The 23,831-nt window shown below is 38.9% G+C and overlaps 3 protein-coding genes across 3 annotated transcripts in view; 1 reads left to right on the forward strand and 2 right to left on the reverse strand.

The window, feature by feature from the left end:
- LOC109988090 (LON peptidase N-terminal domain and RING finger protein 3) overlaps positions 1 to 4,758 on the reverse strand; it is a gene marked incomplete in the record, with an annotated part of 7,933 nt that extends 3,175 nt beyond the window's left edge. The window contains 6 exon segments of the mRNA XM_065958813.1: positions 114 to 198; positions 311 to 515; positions 622 to 735; positions 1,157 to 1,279; positions 1,396 to 1,514; positions 3,437 to 4,758. Of these exon segments, the coding sequence (XP_065814885.1) occupies positions 114 to 198; positions 311 to 515; positions 622 to 735; positions 1,157 to 1,279; positions 1,396 to 1,514; positions 3,437 to 4,154 (1,364 nt within the window).
- Positions 4,759 to 5,375: 617 nt separating this feature from the next.
- Positions 5,376 to 12,849, reverse strand: commd5 (COMM domain containing 5). Its single transcript, XM_020639412.3, has 7 exons — positions 12,608 to 12,849; positions 12,066 to 12,226; positions 10,739 to 10,767; positions 10,568 to 10,618; positions 7,609 to 7,704; positions 7,416 to 7,491; positions 5,376 to 6,335 (listed from the first exon to the last, which is right to left on the reverse strand). Exons 1-7 carry the CDS (start codon positions 12,726 to 12,728, stop codon positions 6,234 to 6,236), a joined length of 636 nt encoding a protein of 211 aa, XP_020495068.1. The 5' UTR covers positions 12,729 to 12,849; the 3' UTR covers positions 5,376 to 6,233.
- An 11-nt stretch (positions 12,850 to 12,860) lies between these two features.
- Positions 12,861 to 23,283, forward strand: fam199x (family with sequence similarity 199, X-linked). The gene is made up of 8 exons (XM_020639413.3): positions 12,861 to 12,981; positions 16,634 to 16,811; positions 17,804 to 18,023; positions 18,167 to 18,325; positions 19,862 to 20,023; positions 20,408 to 20,591; positions 20,804 to 20,907; positions 21,129 to 23,283. The coding sequence occupies exons 2-8, from the start codon at positions 16,645 to 16,647 to the stop codon at positions 21,300 to 21,302; spliced, it is 1,170 nt and encodes a 389-aa protein (XP_020495069.1). The 5' UTR covers positions 12,861 to 12,981; positions 16,634 to 16,644; the 3' UTR covers positions 21,303 to 23,283.
- The last annotated feature ends 548 nt before the right edge of the window (positions 23,284 to 23,831 follow it).

The raw sequence follows: 23,831 nt of genomic DNA on the forward strand, positions 1-23,831 counted from the left end.
CAAACAACATCTCATTATCTGTTTATTTACCTGTTGTGTTTTGACATTTTTAATTTAGTTTCACTGTTAATAAATGTTATGGACCTGAAAACAGCCCGAGTTTCAAATCTCACCTCATACAAAGAGAACACTCCAGATCGGCTGGGTCAAAGAAATCCCTGACATCAGGACTCATAGAACCAGTCACCTCTTCTAGCTCTGAACGGAGAGGATATCAAACAAACGAACAATCAGACAAATATTCTTTTAATGGAAAAAGTTATTGATGATGCTTGGCTACATGCATGATGGTCCACTTAGCAAAGCTCACCAGACTTGGATCTCTTTCTCTGTTGTCGTGCCCCTTCCACCTCGACCTCTGTGCATGTCCGTTTCCTTTTAAGAAGTAAAGAGTGATCCAGCCTCCTGACCTCAGGCTTTTCCTGACCTTTGACGTCACTGTCATCTAACCTGTTCAGTGCGGGAGGAGCAGAAGCAGGGCTCGACTGTGATGACAACGAAGTTTGACTGTTGGGCTAAGAAAAGAAGGGATGAAAGTTCAGGAGAATTAAAACCAATTATATTTAATTACATGCATTAAAAAAATGTTTTAAAAAAAGCTACCAGTGGTGAAGCTCTCACCTGAGAGGGAGTGTTCATGTTTTTCATGTATGCTCGCAAAGAAATAATGTTGGAGTAGTCTGAGATCTGTTCAGGGACTTGATCTGTAACAGGAGCCAGGAGGTCACCAAGAAGCTGAGAGAAGACAACAGACACTGATGGTGTTATTCTGAAGTCTGCTCATTTCGCTTGATTTATCATTATATCTCAATTGCTAAATGTTGTTTGATCTCTCGCTTTACAGAAGGGCAAGCAATCGAAAACAAAGAAAACAGGAGGTTGTTTTTTAGTGTATTCTGAGACAGTGGCACTCATTGGAGCTATGTTCATTCTCAAAGAACTTCTCTAACAATCCTATGAGATCCCCTTGTTTATATTTCACCAGTATCTAATCTTTTAATCCAGTGAATGTTGCACTGTTAGCTTTTGTTATGTTCAGAGAGTGAAAAAACTCAAGACAATAAAGCTGGTTTAGATATAAAAACAGACATTTTTGGAAGGTAGCCTGATAGAATAAATACATGTTTGTGTCACTTTGATCAGTTGATGGATTTACCTTGTGAGCCTCGTTCTTGGCCAGTCTACATTCAGGCTCTAAGGAGAGACAGAGCAGGTACTCCCTCAGAGCTTCCTCTGTCCTGCCCAGCGACATTAGAGCCTGTGCCTTCCGAACATGACCCTGCAGGAATGTGGAAAAATGTGACTCATACGTCTACATGGGAGATTTTTTTCATTGACCAAACATAAGCATGACATCAAATATATTTCTATAAATGAGCAGTTAGTCTGCCTTACCTTGGACCAGTGCGGCATGAGTCTGCAGGCCATCTCGGCGTCTCTGAGGGCCTTCTCATAGTGTTTAAGACTGGAGTGAATCTGAGAGCGATTACTGAACAGTATGTGGTCCAAAGGGGCTGAGGAAAAGAGGAGGGGGTTTAATAATTTAAGCAATTCATCTGACAATAGCAGTAAAACACTACTTCATCAATCTTATCTGAAAGTCATTCCTTCATCTTAAATCCTTGACATACTCAATAACTCATGACCCTTATATTGTGGCAATTTTTCAAAACAAACTGCAGAATAGTTTTTTTAAGAGTCCATTTTGTGTTTAAAAAAACTTTCCACATTTACATGTTTTATTTTATTTAGCTCATTTGCACCTGTTGTCACACAAAAAAATATTATGTAACATTACACTTCATAATATATCAGTTAAATCCATAAATATAATAGACACTGCATAAAACACTATAACAAAATGTCCATTGGTATAAAATCAGATCAGCGTGATAAATGTGTGTGCGGGGCAGACATTAGTGAGGAAAGTTTTGGGCTGGTTTTAGCCAGAACTCCAGCTTTATCTTAAACTGTGCAAGATTTCCAGAGTTTCTAATGTCTGTAGGTATAGAGTTCCACTTTCTCACTGCTGTAATTGAAAAGGCAGATTGACCAAATATCCTCTTACTCAACTGTGACACCCAGTCCCCCCCCCCCCCCCCCCCCCCCCCCCCGGATGCTAGAGTCCTCCCAGGCCAGCTCTGCCGCAGCTGGGTTGGGTCCGGCATTTTCCACATGTATGTGTAACCATACAATACAATCCAGGTCACCCACATTTAGGGTTTCATAACTTCAAACATGAATACAAAGGTCACCTTGGGGCCAGGGCATTACATAAATTAGCCTACTGTATATTTATAAACTATGACAGGGTATGAGAGAACTGAGAGAAGATTTAAGTTGTTAATGTGTTAATTGCCAATTGTTAGAGCATGGGGATTCCACCTATTTTCAAAAGAATTTTTAAGGAAATTTGCAAATTCCTCTCATAAAGATGGTTAATTCTGAATGTCAATTTGTTGTATGCTTAAAAATTAATCATCATTTTGACAGCTTAGGTAAAATGATTCATATATTGAGCATCATTTATACTCAGTTACATGAAAAACACAAGTGACTTTGAAAGAATTCTGATTGTGGTAGAACATACTCATACTGTGTGCACACGGTCTGCAACACATAACAAATATAAAGATTCTTCTTCTTCTCAGAGCCCTGATACTTATTAAAACACGTTTCTTTATTTGAAAAACTCAAGTAAGCTATAACTTCACAAGAAGCTCCACATTTTAACCAGTATCTTATACAGCATAACAAATGATGTCAATTTTTTTTTTAAAACTAGTCAAGAGACGAAAGAACACAAAACAGGAGTTAAATGTAACTCACTTTATCCTGCTGATTTGCAGTTTACTATCAAATTGCAGCATATGTGATAGAAACAAGTGTAGGCTACTTTGTCTAAGTATGGAGGCTACATGATGTAAGAGGTCATGATATGTAGGTCATCTGACAGTTCAATCATTTCACCTACTGACCGACTAAAAAGTTCTGCGACTCCTCTGATCAACAGTGCCCCTAGTGGTGACCTATATTAGTACCCTTGACCCACATTTTCCTGAATCATTGTTTGTCGTTACACAATATGGGATGTGAGGGAGGCGGGTGACGTGCTTACGCAATGTTTGGTTCACTAGCACAGCCTGCATAACACTATTATCTAATGTAGCCTAGACGGCTAGTGACTAAAGCTATATGGCTTATGTGTCAGACACTCGTGAAACAAAGTTATTACTATGTTAGACTTTCATAATGAGGAAAAACTCATAACATTGAAAAATAACTAAAGTCGTGAAGTTAGAAAAAAAAAAAAAAGTCCGGAGAAGTTAGAGAAGCAAAAAAAAAAGCTCTGTCGTGTCTAATAATGGATGAATTAATATTCAATGCTGAATCACAAATTCTCATTTAGCCTGTAAAACAACATACGCTGTCTTACCTATCAATATAGCTTCGTCGTATTTCTCCAGCGCTGCTTCAACCTTCTTGTCGGCATACAGTCCGTTGCCCTCTCGTCTCAGCCGCCCGGCTTGGTGTAGGGTCGGGAACCATTTGGCCAACAAGTTGCTGAGGACCACATTGACCCTGTAGCTCTGGACATCTGCGACCCTGGAACTGTCCCTGCACTCCCTGCAGATCACTGGCTGATTTCTCTCCTTCTTCTCTCTCTCCAGACACTTCTTACAGAAACAGTGTCCACATGGCAGGGTCACTGGCTCGAAGAGAAAACTTAGACATATCCGACAGGAGAAGTCTTCGTACCCGCAACCCGTGGCACCAAAGTCCGGGCACCCAAGTGCCTCTGCCGCCTCTACTCTGCCCGCGCACCTGTTATGACTGGCTCCGATTTGTTGCCTCCTGATATTGCCTGACATATACTGTACGAGGTTCTCCAGGTGGGTCGGTCTCAGCCTCTCTAGCTCAGACGCTTGTCGGTACACCGCAAAGGCTTCGGTGAATTTACCCCCGAAAGCGAGGGCGTCAGCCCGCTTTATCATCAGCTCGCACCGGCCCCCCGGATCTCTGAGACCCGCTAGTTGACACTCGTAGATATCCGCTGCCAGGTCGAAGTTTTGCAACTGAAAAGCCTCGGCTGCAAGCTGCAGCATAGTCTCACTCTCTGTCTCCATGTTCACAGGATTGTAAGTTAAGTACATCCACTCAAGTAGCTACGCACGCAGCTTGAAGATACACTCCGTCCGTCATGGTCTGGTCCAGCATACACCGAAATAATTCTCAATGAAGCACAGGAAGGGGAAAAACAGTTATGTAAACGCTGCATCATGTGATGGAAACCACGTGTTCCCATTGGACAGGTTTAGAAAAACTGTTACAAAACAATCTGTCGGTCTGCCATGTAAGAGTTTCGGAGTCTGGCCTGGAGTAAGTTTGACCTGCATGTGGGAGTAGGTTATGGTACGGGTTACCCACAGGGTTTACCCTGATCATCTTGCTTGCCCACTGCCAGCAAACAGGGGACATTCAGTTAATGCAGATCCCAGAATTTTCTAAAAACTAGTTTCCTTGAGATTCTTGTAAAATACATTGTCTATTTAGGATTAATGATTAAAAATGTATAATAAAAAGTATAATAAGACAAGTTAAGGCATGGAGGAAAGTGCAGTGTGCACATCGAACTGGTTAACTGATGTGCTGCTGTTCATTAGTAGTCTTTATGGGTGTGGACTTTTAGAAGCATTTCTGAAAAGGTAATGGTTCAGGAATATAACACATTTTAGTATTTGCATCAGAATATAGTTGTAGGCTTTGAGGACAGTTTTCATGAACTGCTCCACCCAACTCCCTTTTAAAATGTGCTTTTGTAAATGACTTTGTTAATGGGTACTTTGACACATTTTGATGTAATAATACCACTTGCTCTCACACCAAAGTGTCTTCTTTGTATACTTTTAATAAATCATCTTTCATTGTTTATCTCCACAAACATATATGGCTGGCAAACCTTATTACTGTGGACCACTTGTTTTTCAAATCCCTTCTCTGCTATTACTTCTAGACTAAATTATGAAGTTCACAATTTTTCTTTAATTGTGACTTTTTGTCAGGGTGGGTTTTAACAACAGTTAAGTTGACTCATCATTAGGCCAAATGTAGATGATTGGTTAAGGTCATAGTTTAAAGACGACATTTGCATAACCTAAAGAAGAATATCCCTTTGCCCAGATAATCAAAGCTGTTTGCGTAAAGGGGTTTTCTGGTGTATGATTGGAAATTAAAGCTCATGAGACAACCACTGATCAGGTCAGTAGTAGTGGTGTTGGATATATAGGTCAGCGGGTCTGCCCTGTGAACTGAACTCCACACAGACACAACCACTGACTGAAATACATGAAAGCAGACAGCGATAGAGAGACACGTCAAAACAGAAAAAAATGTATTATATTGAAATGAGTACAGTGTTATGAAAGCACACAAACACACTGAACAAAGACACATAAACCAGTCCAAGACCCTCTTGACCCCTTCACACATTAAAAATGTGTTATGCATGTTTCTAAATAGGTCAACAATGCAGTCTAGCCAGGTCGACGAGCACATAATGTCTGGACTTTATTTAGTAGGTTGGAACCAACAGTTATCCTCAACGTCACCTCACACACTCCCACTTATGTGACTTGGCTGAAAGGCAATTTGAAGTGATGGATAACATGCTTGTAAGTTTTTAACTCAACATTAAGAGTAATTATGCCTATTAATGTATATATGGGGGGGGTTGCAAATTAGGTGCAGGTGCAAGAATATTGTTGGAAGTATTGAAATCTGTAAATGAAGATGAATTTGATGGGATTCCAGGTGATCAGCACAGTTCAAGTCAATAAATTATTCTAAAAGGGAATGTCATAGTGTACACCGAAACTTAAAATATACCATTATTTTTTTCCAGATGACCTCTGGCACAAGCTTTGCAGCTGTCTCCAGATCTCCAAAACATCCACTGAACTGTATAATACACATGTCCAGTTAACAACACAAAGTGTAAAGGAGTGACGCAGTCTGTTGGACTTGTGATGCTGTATTTTGTATTCGGTGTAGTCATCGGGTGTTGTGGTGCAGTTAGGAATCCAACTTCTCTCATGTTGCACTCTGTCAATATAACCATGTCATAAGTCATGAGAGGCAGATAATCATCTTTTATAATACGGTCATTGAAAGTAGTACCATGAGCTTTACAAAATTCCACTGCATGTAAAAAATAAGACACAGGTGAAGTACATTCAGTCTTGTATCTGGAGAATGCTCCTCTTCTCCAGGTCATTCATCTCCTTGAGAATCAGAGCCGTATTGTAACGCAGCTCCTGGAACTTGGACAAAGGCACCTGGATAAGAAAACAAATATTTATCAAACAATGTAACACAGACAAATCAGACCTTGATTTGCTTGTTACAACAGAGTTTATACGATGTGGGACCATCTCCTGTGTGACATTTTGACTACACATTAGTAGCATTAAGCAGCATCACTCATGCAATTACTTATTATTGTCTAATGTACATATGGAGTATGGCACCCTTTAACTAAGTAAAATACTGACTTGTCAAGGATACGATTAATATGGATGTAGAATGTGTCACTGTGTGTGGTCACTCTTTGTATCATTACTTAGGAGAATGTTTGAATGCTAACCAAACCAGTTATTCTAACATTACATTAGATGTACCTGGGTTTTCTCAGGCTGTGATGTCGCTACTGCAAGCAAAGGGAAAACGACAATGCTTTCTTCCGTTTCAAGTCACACTCTTATGTCTTACTTATTTTAAATTGAAGAGTGTGTCTTTCTACTGTAAGTTAATAGTCTTTAATAAACAGACAAAATATAGATAGTCAAGTGTCCTGGGTTAAAACACTTGAAGTGGACATTTTTTTATAAAGATTTTTATAATAGTAATTTTGAAAAGGTAATCCAAGCACCAGTATAAATTTATCTGCAGATATACGGTTCTGTCATAATTCATCAGACACACATTGGTTAGGCTGTAGTTTAAAAACATAATCTTCGCTATACTCCTGAGATTATTTTTTATGGAAATTGAGTTACATTATCCCAGTGGCTAACAACCAACTTCTTCCTACCAACAGCCCGAGGATAAACTTCAATGCACCCTACTGTATACAACTTACACTAACTATCTGTATAAAATGACTATTAAAAGGATATGCCTTGACCCCATACAAATATATATTGTGCCCCACACCTGTGTCTGGATGACAAAAGGAAGCAAATTACAAGAGTCAATGTTACTCTCAAAAACACATCCTACTCTAAGCCTCTCTCTACCATGGTTTTAAGTAAAGAATATGGTCACAAGTCTTCAATAATTCTTCAATATGGAGGGATTAGACCAGGGCAAATATTTAGAAGGAAAGTGTATTGTTACTTCAGTATGGGGTTATCTACCTCAAAGCAATGAAAGCTCCCGTCTGATAGTTTCATCTGCATCAGAACAGAAGAGCGCAGGGCTCTGGATAAAGAGCTGCAGTAACAGAGGAGACAAACAGAGGCATGGATTCATTACATGGAGTCTTAAATTAAAATTCACATTTACAACACTCTTACATTACAAATGATTTTCAACCAACTTCTTCTTTACCTAGTGGAAATGGCAACATCAACCCTCCATTTAAAGTCTTGCAGTGCGGGGAGGTGAGGATCATTGGTGGAGGTTGCTGTCTCTAGAGCTGAACGACTGTGAATGAGATGACACAGCAATGATGATATTTGTACAATTAATCTAATAAAAAATATAGAAATGACAATGACGTTGAATGATGAGGCTTAGCCATTCTGCCAATAACCTTGCTGCAGAGGTGATAAAAAGAGGTAGACACTGGCTTTGCACACGGGAGGAAATAGTGCTGTGTGTGTTTGTGAAGCTGGGGCTGTTTGTCTACTCAGACTGCAACACTTCTTTTTCTCCTGCACTGCCGGATGTGTGTGTAAAATCACAACACTGGGCCAGCAATGTTTCATTCAGTGTAAAAGTACAAAAACAGCACAATGGATGGTTTTAGATTTTCTAATGTCAGCTTCTAGAATTCCATTCAACTTTTCCGTGCTCTATGTAGATGTGGTAGTGAAATTTGAAAGTTGGAGAAGTGAAACAATTCTATGCTATATTTTCTGAACTGAATACACAAACTATTCAAAGGAAAAAAAATGGGTCCCTGGAACACTGTTTGGAGCTAAAAGGCTACCAGGAGAGTTACATTTTCACTGTGGCGGCCCCCCCACCTTAACTTCTCGCGTAGCATTTTATCTTCAAACAGTGTTACAGGACCAAATTTTCCTCTGAGGACAGTTTGTGTATAGAGTTATGAACATATACCACATAATCTGTACAGTTCTCCAATTTACAAAAAAACTCCATAGTGCACCTTTAAGGTGTAGCTGTTTTAATTAAGTTTTTGATCCGCAGCCACTTTCTTTTTCCATGGTTAAGTTAACATTTCTAACCTTCTATGAAAAAGAAGATTAAATTAAATAAAGGCAGGGATGAATTCAAACAACAAGAAACGTACTCTCATCTAACACAGTACAAATACTCAAAACAAAAGCCCAAAAACATTTATATTAAAATGCTAAATAATTCAATTTTAATCATGCAATTAAAACAGCAATTAATGCAAATCAACTCTTGAAATTAAGCAATTCATCGTGATTGAACAGAGCCATACTAATTGTAGTACTTGTGTTTACAGCTGCTGAAAGCAAGGAGGGCTGTCTTGTCCAAAGAGTAACGGACAACAGGAGCGGTGTCAAATTAGACATGATGTCTGATATAGAGGAGCTGACAGATGTAGTGGAAAAATACTATCTGTCTGTTGTCTTCGTTTGACCTTAAAAGATTAGGATGATCGTGCGTCATTTAGCAATTAGAAACTGTTTCTCTGTATGGCCTTGGTCTGTATCTCCAACAGGAACACTCCTCAGGATCTGGGTACAGCATTACCTTAGATCCCTCGTGACAAAGGAGTTTCTGTTGGTGTTCCTCTGTACCAGGTGCCTTATAGAAAGAAGCTTGCATAGATAAATCACCAGGCAAACTAGCAGAAGGCAAGCTGAAACCAATGACGATGTATCACTCACCCTGTAAAAGTATAAATATGCTCTACAACCAGGACTGCCCCGGGAATCTTTGATGCACTTGTGACTGATTTTACTTCTGTAGCTGATTACCCCCTTTTGCAAAATAACTTTTTACTATATGCAATAAAATACACAAAGACAAAAGATTTCAACTTGAGATCTTTCATTACCAACAGAAAAAATCCACAACACAGACTGTGGGGCTTCCATCATTAAGAAGCCAGGAGCTCTCTGACCTGTGTTCTGTACTAAAGGGGAGACTGGAAGGGAACCCAAAATATGTAGCAACACATCTCAAAAGGCTATGTGTTGTGGTCAGCCTCGGACAGAACAGCACCAACTGCATATGGTAAAAGAGACATTGGCATACGCTAAGAGACATTTTGGTGACATGCTGGTCTATGTTGGTTTGATGGTGGTCTATGTTGGTTTGATGGTGGTCTATGTTGGTTTGATGCTGGTCTATGTTGGTTTGATGATGGTCTATGTTGGTTTGATGATGGTCTATGTTGGTTTGATGATGGTCTATGTTGGTTTGATGATGGTCTATGTTGGTTTGATGATGGTCTATGTTGGTTTGATGATGGTCTATGTTGGGTATGATAGTGGTCTATGTTGGTTTGATGGTGGTCTATGTTGGTTTGATGGTGGTCTATGTTGGTTTGATGGTGGTCTATGTTGGTTTGATGGTGGTCTATGGTGGTCTATGTTGGTTTGATGGTGGTCTATGTTGGTTTGATGGTGGTCTATGTTGGTTTGATGGTGGTCTATGTTGGTTTGATGATGGTATATGTTGGTTTGATGATGGTCTATGTTGGTTTGATGATGGTCTATGTTGGTTTGATGATGGTCTATGTTGGTTTGATGATGGTATATGTTGGTTTGATGATGGTCTATGTTGGTTTGATGATGTATATGTTGGTTTGATGATGGTCTATGTTGGTTTGATGATGGTCTATGTTGGTTTGATGATGGTCTATGTTGGTTTGATGATGGTCTATGTTGGTTTGATGATGTATATGTTGGTTTGATGATGGTCTATGTTGGTTTGATGATGGTATATGTTGGTTTGATGATGGTCTATGTTGGTTTGATGCTGGTCTATGTTGGTTTGATGATGGTCTATGTTGGTTTGATGATGGTATATGTTGGTTTGATGATGGTATATGTTGGTTTGATGCTGGTCTATGTTGGTTTGATGCTGGTCTATGTTGGTTTGATGATGGTCTATGTTGGTTTGATGATGGTCTATGTTGGTTTGATGATGGTATATGTTGGTTTGATGATGGTCTATGTTGGTTTGATGATGTATATGTTGGTTTGATGATGGTCTATGTTGGTTTGATGGTGTTCTATGCTGGTTTTACACTGGCATTGCTCACTTAATACATCTCATTATTGTATCTCAAGGAGGTATTTGTCTTCATCAGAAAACACAAAAAACAAATGTAAAGTCAACATACCGATTGCCGAAAACCACACTGGAGAAATCTGAGATGAAGTCTTCAGGTATCCTGACAGACAAACATGAAAGAGACGACAGAGTCAGCATTTAAAGTTTCATTTTGTTGTATATAAGCAGGGGTTATAAAATGCATCAAACATTAGGGGTGTAATAAAAAGATGACCCTTGCCTCAGTTCTCTTAGATTTTCTTTGAAGGCCTAAACAGCAACACAAAAAAAATGTTATTTTAAACTTCTGTAAGCTGCAAATGAAAATTGATTATATCTCAAAATATAAAATTCCATGTTTCCTTGCGATGAAGCATTCCCCTGATAACAAAAAAATGAGAACACATTTTGACTTTTCATGGTAAGATAAGCATAGTACTGTGGTTGATAGTTGACCTCTGGCAGGCGTAACAGATCACTGTACGCCAAAACAACCCGACATAAGAACAGTTTCTTCCCCCAGGCTGTCACTCTGATGAACGCTAAACAGTCACAGAGTGTCAGACCTGCCGCGGTGAAGGACCAGTAACCCTGCTATCAAGCACCCACCTTGAGTGTACATAAGACTATTGTAACTATTTTTATTTTTCAATAACTTAATCATGTATATAATGAAATATTATCAACTCACCAATCCATGCACACTGTGTATGCAAACACTGTCAAAACTCTACCTCATATATTAACCATCTGTTACATAATTATATATTTATGATCATGTTCATCTCAGCATTTTTTGCACTACTCACCACTGCACTATTGTCTTATTTAGCCTTGGATATATTAGTGTTTTTTTTTGCTTATATTATGTTTAATGTTTAACTTTGTACATTGAGAGCACAGTTACTGAAGACAAATTCTGTGTGTGTGTGTGTGTGTGTGTGTGTGTGTGTGTGTGTGTGTGTGTGTGTGTAAGCATACACGGCCAATAAAGCTGATTCTGATAAGTGGAAACCAATCCAACAGGGCTAAAACTTGCAAAGACAAAGTCATTTCCGACATAATAGTCACTAAGAAGTTGACTCTTTTGTAAGCAGTAAATTGTGCTATCAAAATCTTTTTCACAAAATGTCACTTTTCTGACATAGAGTTGCACAAGGATACGTATTTTATATGTAAGGACACATAGGACATTCTAGTGTGCATAATTAACACAATCCTTATGTTTAAACTGAAATAAATGGCACAATAAATATAGGACACTATTAAGTTAATAATCCAAGTAAACCTCAACCATGGTACAGAACAGTGATTATAAAATGTGTTCATTTAAGCCTCTTTATCCTGTCTTTTACTAGGATGAAAAGTGTATGTAACAATTCGATATGACACTTCTATGGTCCTAAAGGGACATAAGTGCAGCAAGTGTAGTCATTGTTATTCATATTAAATGTGCTTTTACTGAGGTCACATCCAAATGTGTGCTGTGGAAAAGGCATTCTGCAGGATCAGTCAAGTCCCCGTCACGGACTGTCCAAACTTACATTTGTGTTGCTTTGTGAACTGACCTCCTGTTTTAGTGATGATGGCGGGATGCGGATTGCCTCGGACAGCACTCTGTGCATCCCAGCTACAATGTGACCGAGTCTGTCCTGTGGAATCGTTGTGCTCTCTGCTATTGATTTCATCAACGATACGCAGTCCTTTCCCTCCAGGGAGCTGACCACAGCTGGACACAGAAGAGTTATCATGTACTTTTTTTTTTTTTTTACTCACTTAACAGCAACACAAACAATGCAACTAACATAACCTGTTCTGAGCTTTGGTGGGTAGGTTTTTAATCACAGGTTGTAAAAGCAAAGACATTGGGCAGGTCAAATATCTCATGCCTAAATTAACTATGTTCAATGTAGCCGTGGAACAAAATATTGCAGTAAAGATTGTTTATTTAAACTTGATTTATTCAATGCAATGTCATATTCTAATAAAATGCATTTTAATAGATGAACATGCGATACAGGCAACTGGGCAGGCATGCAATAAGTAACTTTAAATAAGAGGAAACAGCTAATCTTAAAAGAGAACAACGAAGCAGCATTTTTTTTTTTACCTTTCATTAATTTCCTGAACAACTCCTGGTCCACATCCTTCAGATTTTTCGACATTGATTCAATCTCTGGTGGTATCCGGCCTCCCCAGAAGCTGAAGTCCTTTGCATGACTCGAAGACATGCTTAAACATGAACTATTGTGACGAATGGGTATGTGTAGCAGGCAAAAATTAAACTTTAAAGTACAAATGTGTCCGCTGTCTGTTGTGCTGTGAGGATTATTTACCGTTTGGGTGACGACTTCCGCCTTCTTGTCACATGACACTGGTCACCATCCCCGTCATCTCGCGCTAAGAGCTTACATCATCATCCATGGTAGAAAGGAGATTTGCAAATGGAGGCTGCTGAAATAACCACTATTTGATCAACAAAAGGTTGGTGATTGATTCTAGATAGCTAGTTAATCATTACTCTGCCAAGCTTAAACACCGTTTGCATTTAACATCCTGGGTTAAGTCCTAGTTAAGTCTCGTTTTTGGCTTCGTAATCGCTACGTGGACATTTGGAGCTATAGCAACCGGTGTTACGATTTAAAGAGTGTCCGTGTTAATTGTCGACTTTCAGCCAAATGTTTCTGTTGTTGTCGTAATAACAACCACTATTAGATACGTCAAGTGTCCTCACGAATACCCCAAAGTCACATCTGACGACTACAGTTTACAATACATTAAACCTAACAAATAGGCATTGGTTAGGACACTTCAACATCTGCTGTAACTGCGACAACCAGACGTATTCGGTTGAAATTCACCAGTTTACATGGTCACTTTTTAAACCGTAACACCGGATACATTGAAACGCTCTTCTCTGGCGTGGTCCAGTCGAAAACTATTTTAGCTTACTTGTTTCTTATCTACGGGATAACCATGTTGTTTCTTAGCCTGGTATGTACAAAGGTTTGTCAACAATCTACCATTTGAGTTGACTGTCAGGAGGAACCACATTTAATCATGAAGGCTGTGTATATAACGGGGATGGCATCGAGCCACACAATCCACAGTAACATTTTCTGCTACAATACTGTTAGGGAAAAGAAAAACATAACATTACAGTACACCTTTACTAGCTATGCCCAACAACACCAGAGAAGTTCAGTCCAGACACAAATAGTCAAATGTGTCAGCTGAGCAAGTAACCTGATTGTTTTCAAGTACAATATTAAAAATATTGCCTTGAAAGAGTGACAGTGCCAATTTATTTTATCCATTTTGACTGCTCCATTATATCACACTGCAAAAACTTTCTGCAAACCCAATAGGCTCATTTGTTAAAGTTGTAATTGAACTTGTTTTATTATTATGTAAACTATTATGTAATTTACAAAAGCCCTAAAGTCCCAAAAAGTAAAAAAAAAAAAATCTTGTGCACACAAGTTAGATACTATCTTGTCATAACTTGCGCACACAAGTTTATTATGTACACAAGATGTTAACTTGTGCGCACAAGATTTTTTGCTTTTTGGCCCTTCAGGGTCTCTGTAGTTATTGGAGCTGGTTTAATATGAAAAGCCCTTACATTTTCTTGCCCAATTCAATTCCCAATTCCAAGACGTGTTCTTAGCTCTTAAGTCACAACCATGCGGAGGCTTGGAGGGCAAAAAGAGCCAAGGAACATAATGCCAACCTTTGAACATACTGTGGAGCTGCAGCACGGGCTTGTTCATTTTCCACCTCTTCAAAACGACCCATGTTTACATCATCTGACAACAGGGCGGGAAACAATATCCAGTGTTGAAAAATCACGCCAATATGGAAGTGCAAAATCCTGCAGTTTGTCGAGTGTCCGCTCGCCAATATTTTCCTCGTTTTACCACGTTTCTGGTCTTGGAGCTTATTAAGAAAAAGGCAGAGACTTTTTAGATTGAGTAGGATCAGTATCGGTTCACTTGCCTGCTTCCTCCGCTGCAACAACTGTTGGTTTGCTGTTTGCCTGGCAAACCAGAAGTGCAAAACAGCAGTGTGGGGGGTGCCACCTTCTTCTCTGGTCAAAACAAAAAAACAAACTATTCCGCCCCAAAATCTAAACTTATGAGTAGGACATACTAGCTGCTCCGTTGTTGACAGAAACGCCAGTACTTCAACATAGCATGTTTTCTTAATGTCTGATGATATTGTAGGGTCATTTTATAATTTCATTCAGTAAATCATACACATTGGACCTTAAAGCTTGGGTCACTTGCGACCCTTATACACAGTGGCTGGCAAAGTACAAAATTTACAGTACAGTTTAAATACTGGGGCCGTATTCACAAAGTCTCTGTAGTACTAAAAGTTGCTCCTAGTGACAACATTTTAAGAACATTCTTAGAATCAGGACATTTCCCCTCAAACTTAGGACTAGATCCTTGTAAAGATGAAAGTTATTCACAAAGTGTCTTAGCCCTTAAGAGAGCTCCTAAGGTGTCAAACTGTTGAGGAGGACTTTTAACAGAGAGATAGATTCTCAAACTGAGGAGAAAATGGAGACATTTTTCTTCAAACACTACATGAATAGTTTTAACTCATATTTGGGCTGAACAGACAAGAATGATTTGTGCAGACATTTTAATCTATCTGACTATTTTTTTCAGTACAAATTGAGACATGCATGTTGAGTTTCTCTACATGTGGTTACCTCCACAGGTGCATCCAATCACTAATTAAGGCTCTTCACCTGCTGCTATAGCTCAGTATGTGAAGAAGCTGCTGCACTAGTGAGCATGTGATTTCAAACATCTTGTAGGCTATATACTTTTAAAGTACGTCTTACAAATGATCACACAGATGCTAATTTCAAAGTGTTCATGATTACACAATGTCTGACTATTTTTATGTTTGACTTTTTATTTCAAATTTTTTTGATTAACCAATCACAGCTTCTGAACCTAGCAACGGGATCCACCACGACTCCTCAATAAGATAAACGTTTCTGTCCATTCCTTTGCTCAGAGTTGAGGCTAAGGCTAAGACTCCTTGCTAGGATTTTTTAAGCTGAGTTAGGAGCTCTCTGAGAGGATTCTCACAATGTTTGTGAATCAGGAGTTTTTCTGCAGGTGTGAAAGTACTAATACAGAGATGTTCCATTCGTCCACTGTGCTGTGTCCATTCACACTGGAAGTCAGTCTTTTTCTGAAACTTTCTACTTCAAGCTACTTTAGGCTTAGAGCTGGAGCTGAGGCGTGATTTAAGCCTCTTGACAGACCAAAAACATTTTTAGTTCCATGCTGTTACAAAGTTACAATTCACTTAGCGGACGCTTTTATTCAAAGCGACGTACATCAGAGAGTAACTACATCACTAATCCATTCATTTACCGCCACCGAAGCAGCGGAAGCAATGCAGGGTTAAGTGTCTTGCCCAAGGACACATCCGACTTGTTGCTCAGCTGGGGATCGAACCCTCTCCCTTCTGGTTGAGAGGGGACGACTCTACCAACTGAGCCGCCCCCTAGCCGGCTGTAAACATGTTCATTTCCACTGTAATAACGCTCATTTTGGAACGGGGTGTGTATGTGATTTCCGGGTCACTTGGAGCCAGCCCAAAGCGGACACTCAAGCACTTGCAGTTTTTTTTTTTTCAACAACAGATGTTGCCGCTTGAATGTTACGAGCCAAGGAATGACAGCATTTATTGTGCAGACGTTTCTGAAGGGGGGGGATTTTGCTTCACTTTTATTCTGAACACATGATGGACTATTAACAAGTCTTGCTTAAAAGTTGTTAAACTAACCACTGGCTACACTAGAATGCCTGAAAGTTCACCATCACACTCAGAGGCTTTATGTTGTAGTTGTCAATGACATTCGATAAGGTTGCAAGACTTCCCCAAGGAAGCACTTTGAAGGTCAGTTTCTTCACTTTGAGACACTTCAACATGCAGTTAGACATGGATTGAGCTCTCCGTCTTTGTGATTCGATGATTTGCTTACTCCCAAGACAAAGCCACTTGTGACATAGGCAGCTGTGGTTCAGGAGGTAGACCAGGTTAACATCTGTAAATTGAAATGTTTTGATGGATTTTGATTGTCTTACCTTCGCCTTTTTTTCAGGTACTTCGGCCATGTCTGATTCTCTGTATGAGAAGTTTTTAGCCCCGGAGGAGCCTTTCCCTCTCCTCTCCCAAAGAGCTAACCTCAGTGATGTGGGGAATCTTGATGTCAGTGATTTTAGCTGTCAGCTCTCATCATGTCACAGAACAGACCCTCTTCACCGTTTCCACAGTAACAGGCAAGTAGAAACCTGAAGTTGCATGTCACCTGTCATTTTTTGTTTCCAAAGAATATATGCATCTCTATGGTAATATGTCCCAAAGTGAGGAAGGGTCTGCCACCAATATATAGCCAGAGTGTTGGCTGATAAACGATTACTTAAACAATTAAAAACAATTAAGTAAAATAATGTAAGAAAAAAAAAGAAAAGAAAAGCTTGTGATGTCATGTTAAAATAAAAATAGAATGTAAGAGCCTAGAAACAGGTTAGCTGGAGCTCTTCTCAAAACAAATGCCAAAATGGTCAGCCTGCTGATGTGCCTCAGAGAAACAGTGATTTCACATTTGAACAGTTGTATTGTTTTTTAACCTATGGGTCTGTTTTTGAGAGACTTTCTCAAAGTAAAGTACTCGGTACTATCAAGGTATCGAGTACTACCTTCATGAGTACTTTCTCAAAGTAAATGAGGAAAGATGAATATTAAATGGTATTTATTAGAAAAAGTTCTGAATGTTTTCATCTCCGATCTTGTTACTCTGTGTACAATGGTGCGTTTATAAAATAAAAGTGCAAAGCTTTAACTTACAGAATGGTCTTCCTAGGGTCTTCTTGACAAATGACTTAAATGGTCAACCTCTTAGGGGTAGACTTTGTTGTTTACTTAAATAGTTTAATTCAGTTTTTGCCTGATAAAAAATAGTGTTAAGTAGGGCTTACAACTTTACCACAGTTATATCTATCATTAATATTTATATCACTCATGCATATAATTACTATTTAGTCATTACGGGGCTTATTTACTATGTATCTATTCATGTGTTGTTTTATTTGCCTTGATAACATGCTGCTGTAACACCACAATTTCCCAGTTTGGGATCGATGGATGGATCTGTCTGTCAAATTTTTTTTATCATCATGATTGGTGAATCCTAAGGATGTGCACTATTTGAAATTTAAAAAACATTCAAACAGAAATGGTGCCTAACATGCTAACTCCTATTTCTCCCCAGGTGGAACCTTACTTCCTGTGGGACCAGTGTTGCCAGCTCAGAGTGCAGTGAGGAGCTCTTCTCCTCTGTGTCCGTGGGAGATCAGGAGGATTGTTACTCCCTTCTGGATGACCAAGAACTAACGTCTCTGGACCTGTTTCCAGAGGGCAGTGTTTGCAGTGATGTCTCCTCTTCCATCAGCACTTACTGGGACTGGTCAGATAGCGAGTTTGAGTGGCAGGTTGGTTGTTGGCAGACCTATTATCTAGTTTTAACATGCTTAGTTGGCAAGTTTGTCCAGTCCAAATAGCACATTCTTGTTTTTTTGTTTTTTTTTATCTGCGTCTCATTCTTTGTATGTTTTTTCTATGTTTTTCCTCAAAGTTGCCAGGAAGTGACATTGCCAGTGGCAGCGATGTCTTTTCAGACATTATCCCAAGTGTTCCAAGTTCACCCTGCCTGTTTTCCAAGAGAAAGCCAAAGACCCACCTGCATCGCAACTTGGATGAGTTGCCATGGAGTGCCATGACCAACGATGAGCAGGTGAACTAAACTGGTGATGTATAAAAGAAACCCTCCAGTGCTGTGAGATTGTTCCGAATTCACAACAGTGAAACCAGCGATGTTGCTGTCTGTGCTTGTCTATCATACTCGTTAACACGTTCTAAAATGACACTGAGGCCTGTACTAAGAAGCCCATGTTCTGTTTCAGTTATTTGACTTAACTAAACTAATAGATGTCATCATGTTGGTTATCATCTTGATAAGTCAACTGAGGTTTTCTACGAGTCTGTTCATATCAAACATCAATTGCAAACATGAACTGCAGTCAGACGAGCTGTGTAGCTCAGTGTTTATTGGATTAATATAAAGAAGTTCAACACACAATCCAGGCACGATACATTATAAAGTTTTCATGGATTTGATTAATCCTTTAAAATAACTTGGTTTTCTTTTCTCATCAATGTCCCCCCTTAATAACAGAACTTGGTTTTCACGACACAAGTTTGGACCAACTAACATTTGTATCATCCCTGACCTAGCTATGAGTAAAGGACTAAATGCTCAAATGTAATCAATTAGAGATCTGATCTTTTATTGTATTTTTACCTTAAGTAAATGCTGTACTCGCTGTAAAGACGCGTGGTTTTACTGAAAGTTTGATGCTAAAAATATTGAATGTTTGGTTCAGTCATTATTTTAAAAAGGAACAAAGTCTGCCTTTTTCCTTGTAAATGAGTTTAATACAAAACCACAGAAAACCATTGAACTTGTTACTCAATGAAAAAAACAAAACACATTTCAATCCAAAGCCACTATGGATTTGACTGCTTGTAAAATTTGAAGATACCTGGGAAAAGACGAGGCTAGATGGAGGAAAAGTTAACTCCGGATTCACTTTGATATTCTGCGTTAACACCTTTACAATTCAACATGCTGGCCAGACCAGTCTCTTAGTTCTCTCTTATTTCTCAAAGGCCAAAAATGCTGAGTCATTTTTCGTAGCCTCAGTGTCTGGATCAAACGTTTTTATACCATTTTGACAAGATGTTTTTTTTATATACTACTATTGACTTTTGATATTTTATGATATCAGGGTTGAAATTAATATTTTAGTTTGAAGTCTTTTGCTGGGTCTCCCTGTGTGGGGCACTTTGGACTGTGCAGATGCTGATTGTCAAGAAAAAGGTCTAGAGGTTCTTCATCGAACTTCATAAATCATTGAGAAAACAGATCATTGCACATTTCTTTCTGTATACTTTCCATCTATTTGTATTTTTAAACTGCGAAACATATGTAATCAAGGTTTGTTAAAACTCTACTCCTTTGTAGTATTTTTCTGTAGAGAGCCCCTGAGCTGACCCGAGAGAATCAGGGCCAATCCAAGAATTCAGGACAGATCTTTATCAGAATATTAAAGCACAAAAGATTTCCAATGTTATGCCTGTTTGCTTCAATTAGCTTCAAACACATTTTACACAAGAGTGTTTTTTTCTACTCTTCATATCCAGAACAGGCAGAGATGTCTGGACAAAAGAAGCAAACATCTATACTTCATGTCTGTGTTTCCATATCCAGGTGGAGTACATTGAGTACCTAAGTCGGAGGGTCAGCACAGAGATGGGCCTGAGAGAGCAGCTTGACATAATCAAGATCATCGACCCCAATGCTCAGATCTCTCCAACCGACAGCGAGTTCATCATAGAGCTCAACTGCCTGACCGATGAGAAACTCAAGCAGGTGGGTGGTAACAATGGCTCCACTATAAATGGTTAAGCAGCAACATAGCAATATGAGCTGATGTGAAGTCTCGTCATAGAAGTAAGTAAATCCATGTTATAGGGCTGTCAACGTAACCGCATTAATTGCGATGCAATTGAAGACCAAAGTGAATGCATATATTTTTTCCTTTTTAATGAATTAGCAAACATTTCTAAAATTCTGTTTCCACTTTGTGTTTATGGGATATGGAGTGTAGATTGATTCAACCAGAACAATATGTGAAAAAGTGAAGTGGTCTGAAAACTTCCTGAATACACTGTATATATGCAAAAATATACATAGATTGATATAGAAGTTGAAAAAGTGGAAAGTACAACCTTTTGGCCTTTGTGATGTCATCAGGTGCGTAACTACATCAGAGAGCACAGCCCAAGGCAGCGGGCTGCCAGCACCAGAGAAGGTTGGAAAAGGAGCAGTCACAGCAGTGCCAGCACTGGCGGTATCAGTGGAGCCAGCAGCAGTAACGCCAGCATGGTCAGCTCTGCTAGCTCCTCCACCAGCTCTACTGCTTCTAACTCTGTAGCAGGTAAGATGCAATCTGGTTTGTGAACGATTACATTGCAGTACTACCACCAATGGAGAAATGTCACATCTGTAGACTAGACTGAACAGTGACAGAAAGGCACATTTTGTTGTTTACATAATAAGTAATTCTAACTCAACACTCAATTTTCAACTTGATATCAACATGTAAGATCTTCCTGGTCTCAATCCTGTTCACATTTCTTTCCATTCCAGGAGGTACAGCATCAGCCTGTAGTGGAAGCAGTGCTGCAAACATTAGCAGAGCTCACAGTGACGGCAACCTTCCCAGTGCAGCAGAACGCATCAGAGACTCTAAAGTAAGAAACTAGGACTTGTGTGTATGAAAATGGTGACCATATTAATTTCACAGGTGATGTTTATACTGTGACAGACAAATACAATTTCAACTTGTGAACTTTTAGGTGTACTTGCCTTTGCGCTCTACATGATCTGATCCTCTCCTGGCACACACTGTCATTCATTCATTGTTCTTTGTTACGAAAAGTTTTTTTTTTTTTTTTGCCACCCTGTCTTTTAGAAACGCTCAAAGCAACGTAAGCTCCAACAGAAGGCGCTCCGTAAGCGCCAGCTGAAAGAGCAGCGACAGGCCCGCAAGGAGCGTCTAAGTGGACTGTTTCTAAATGAGGAGGTGCTGTCACTGCACGTGACGGAGGAGAATGACCACGCTGACGACCTGGATGTACTGATGTGACACCAGTGAATAAATCAGTGCTCCCTCTACGGCTTCTCTTTCATTATGCAGCCACTACCATCCAGCTTATAGACTATGTTGATACGAATCTGTTCATCCAATAGCTTTAAAGTATGCCAACAAACATGTAGTATATTTTGTTGGCGTGATGACTGATAGGCAGTAACAGCAAAGACGCTCTTAACATCTGTCGGCATGTTGCTTGGTTATTCTTTTGTCGTGCTTTAACAGTCAGCATAGCACACACCATTAAGGCATGTACTACATTACTGCCAAACTCCTGCTTACAATTTGAGTAGTTACTCATCTTTTCTATCCTGCTTTTATCCTGTTAGATTGCTTTAACTCTTTGAATCTTGCTGATACACAAATTTATACGATACAGTTTATACCCACTGCTGATAATACAGAAACCTAGGTGAAGGACAGATTAGGAAAAACGAGCCGATTTGTTGCCACATGTTCAGATACTCAAAATCAGTTGATGGTAAGAAGTGTATTGGGGGGGGTCTCTAAACAAGCTGGCATTACTTCAACTAATTTGATTGTAGTTTTTACGCACACCCTACACTTACATCTATAGGCTACTCTACAGGACTGTATTTGCACTATCTCAACGTCTCCGCTATGACTATAGTTTTAAATGCATTGGCAATATTGTGGCATTTAATATATACCTATTGTCAAAGTAGCTAAAGTGCTCATTACCAGTATCCCTTTGAACAGGACAGTCTGTTTTTCAGAACATGAGCCCTTGTAGACACATCAGGAGAAGAAGAAAAAAAGAAAGCAATATCGATTCATAAAAGAATGAAAACTTGTGTGTTAGTTTGTTTGAAGCCCATTCCTTCACTTAATAAAATCATACACCATACAGCAGAATAATACTCCAAAAACTCAAGGATACTATTGTGTTAGAGAGATTTCTCATGTTTAAACTGCAGTGCAAGGTAGTGAACTGACCTGTCTTTCAATGTGCTGAATGTTGTGCACTTTTTCAATCCAAAGGCTTAGAGGGAGCACTGACTTTGTGCATGTTTTTAAAAAAAAAAAAAAAAGGTCAACCACACTAAGTCCTCGTGTGATCTAGTGACTTACAACTTGCTGTAATATTTGCAAACACATGTCAAAATATAACTGATTTGTTGTACATAAATGAAATTTTCAGCTTATTTACTGATTGCTTTTAGTTTGTCCTAGTGATAAACATTTGGTACATTTCTTTCCCCCCCACATTATGTTCTGTATGTGAAACATAAGTTAGTGGCACCCTAACTTATATTTAACACTAACTTGCGTTGTTACTCGCACTAACACAGCTTTTAATGAGTTTGAGCTTCTTTTTATGTTTTGTTGTATTCATATTTGCTTGAGATCTATGTTTTCTGTTTTCATCTTCCTTATATAAGAAACACATTGAGGATCTTCTCAGTGGTTCTGTAATGAACAACCTCCAACCCTTACTGAGCTCTGGCACTAAAGTTATTCATCACATCGATTATGTTGATGCAGCCATGTGTATTGTTTAGTTTAGAATTAGTACAATTCTATTTTGAACAATAAGATCATTTTAAACTACAAAAATGTAGTGATGTGACAAAGCTGTAAGTGACGTGTACCATGTAATGAATTTCAACAGAATAACATTACAACGATGGAATATGGTTAAACCTTTTTTTTTTTTTGATTTGAAAAGTTTTGATTGGTGACAGTCGCTCTGTCAATTGTACAAAAGAAATGTGTTGAGGTCAAAACATTTAAACCATCTGTTACCATTGCAATAGTTTGCTTAAACATACCAGTTCCTTTGAAATCACCAGAGAACATTGTTACCTGCTCTTATTGATGGTATCATCACTGGCTACGTGCTGAAAACCAGACATGCCATGCTGGTGCTTCAGGGAGAAGAGGGCTTTCTGTCCACTCAGTGGCTTGAATTTACTGTAAACTTTGCTAATAAACTCCCCTTGTTGCAACCATTGATCTTGATTAAAATGTTCATGGGCACGTGACTCAGTCACATTTACAAGATCGGTCCACAGCACCACATATTAACATTTTGTTTGTTTTTATTATGAGTGCAAGTCTTTTTCTTTATTTAGAATGACAACGCATCTATGCCCTACTCACTGACATTATGTGCATTGATTGATCATGTGAAACCACAATGATTTGTTTCTCTCTTCTAAAGGTCAGTCAATCAATCAATTTTTATTTGTATAGCGTCAACTCATAACAAGTGTTATCTCGAGACACTTTACAAAAAGCAGGTAAAATACCTTACACTTAGTCTGTTAACATTACAAAAGAGCAGGTAAAAAGACCTTACTTATTGCTATAAGTATATCTATATATCAGTGTAACCAGAAGCCTCAAAGACATTTTCAGCTCAAACCCTGTTCCCCACTGCACTGTAACAGGAAACTACAAATATATTAATACAAAACAACCTATGAACAAACATCTAAAATCTCACGTTAAAAATAACTTAACACACTTACCCTCAGTCACTCATGACTGCAGCTTTTT

Source organism: Labrus bergylta, chromosome 9, assembly GCF_963930695.1.
Source record: "Labrus bergylta chromosome 9, fLabBer1.1, whole genome shotgun sequence".
Lineage (NCBI taxonomy): Eukaryota > Metazoa > Chordata > Actinopteri > Labriformes > Labridae > Labrus > Labrus bergylta.

Excerpts from the sequence above, each read along its gene's own strand:
- commd5 (XM_020639412.3), bottom strand. The coding sequence starts at position 12,728 with ATGTCTTCGAGTCATGCAAAGGACTTCAGCTTCTGGGGAGGCCGGATA. Across the intron at positions 10,768-12,065 it reads CATCATCACTAAAACAGGAG|GCCTTCAAAGAAAATCTAAG; the intron begins GTCAGTTCACAA and ends GTTGCTGTTTAG. Across the intron at positions 6,336-7,415 it reads GGAGCTTTCATTGCTTTGAG|GTGCCTTTGTCCAAGTTCCA; the intron begins GTAGATAACCCC and ends TTTCTTATCCAG.
- fam199x (XM_020639413.3), top strand. The coding sequence starts at position 16,645 with ATGTCTGATTCTCTGTATGAGAAGTTTTTAGCCCCGGAGGAGCCTTTC. Across the intron at positions 20,024-20,407 it reads CCGATGAGAAACTCAAGCAG|GTGCGTAACTACATCAGAGA; the intron begins GTGGGTGGTAAC and ends TGATGTCATCAG. Across the intron at positions 20,908-21,128 it reads AACGCATCAGAGACTCTAAA|AAACGCTCAAAGCAACGTAA; the intron begins GTAAGAAACTAG and ends CCTGTCTTTTAG.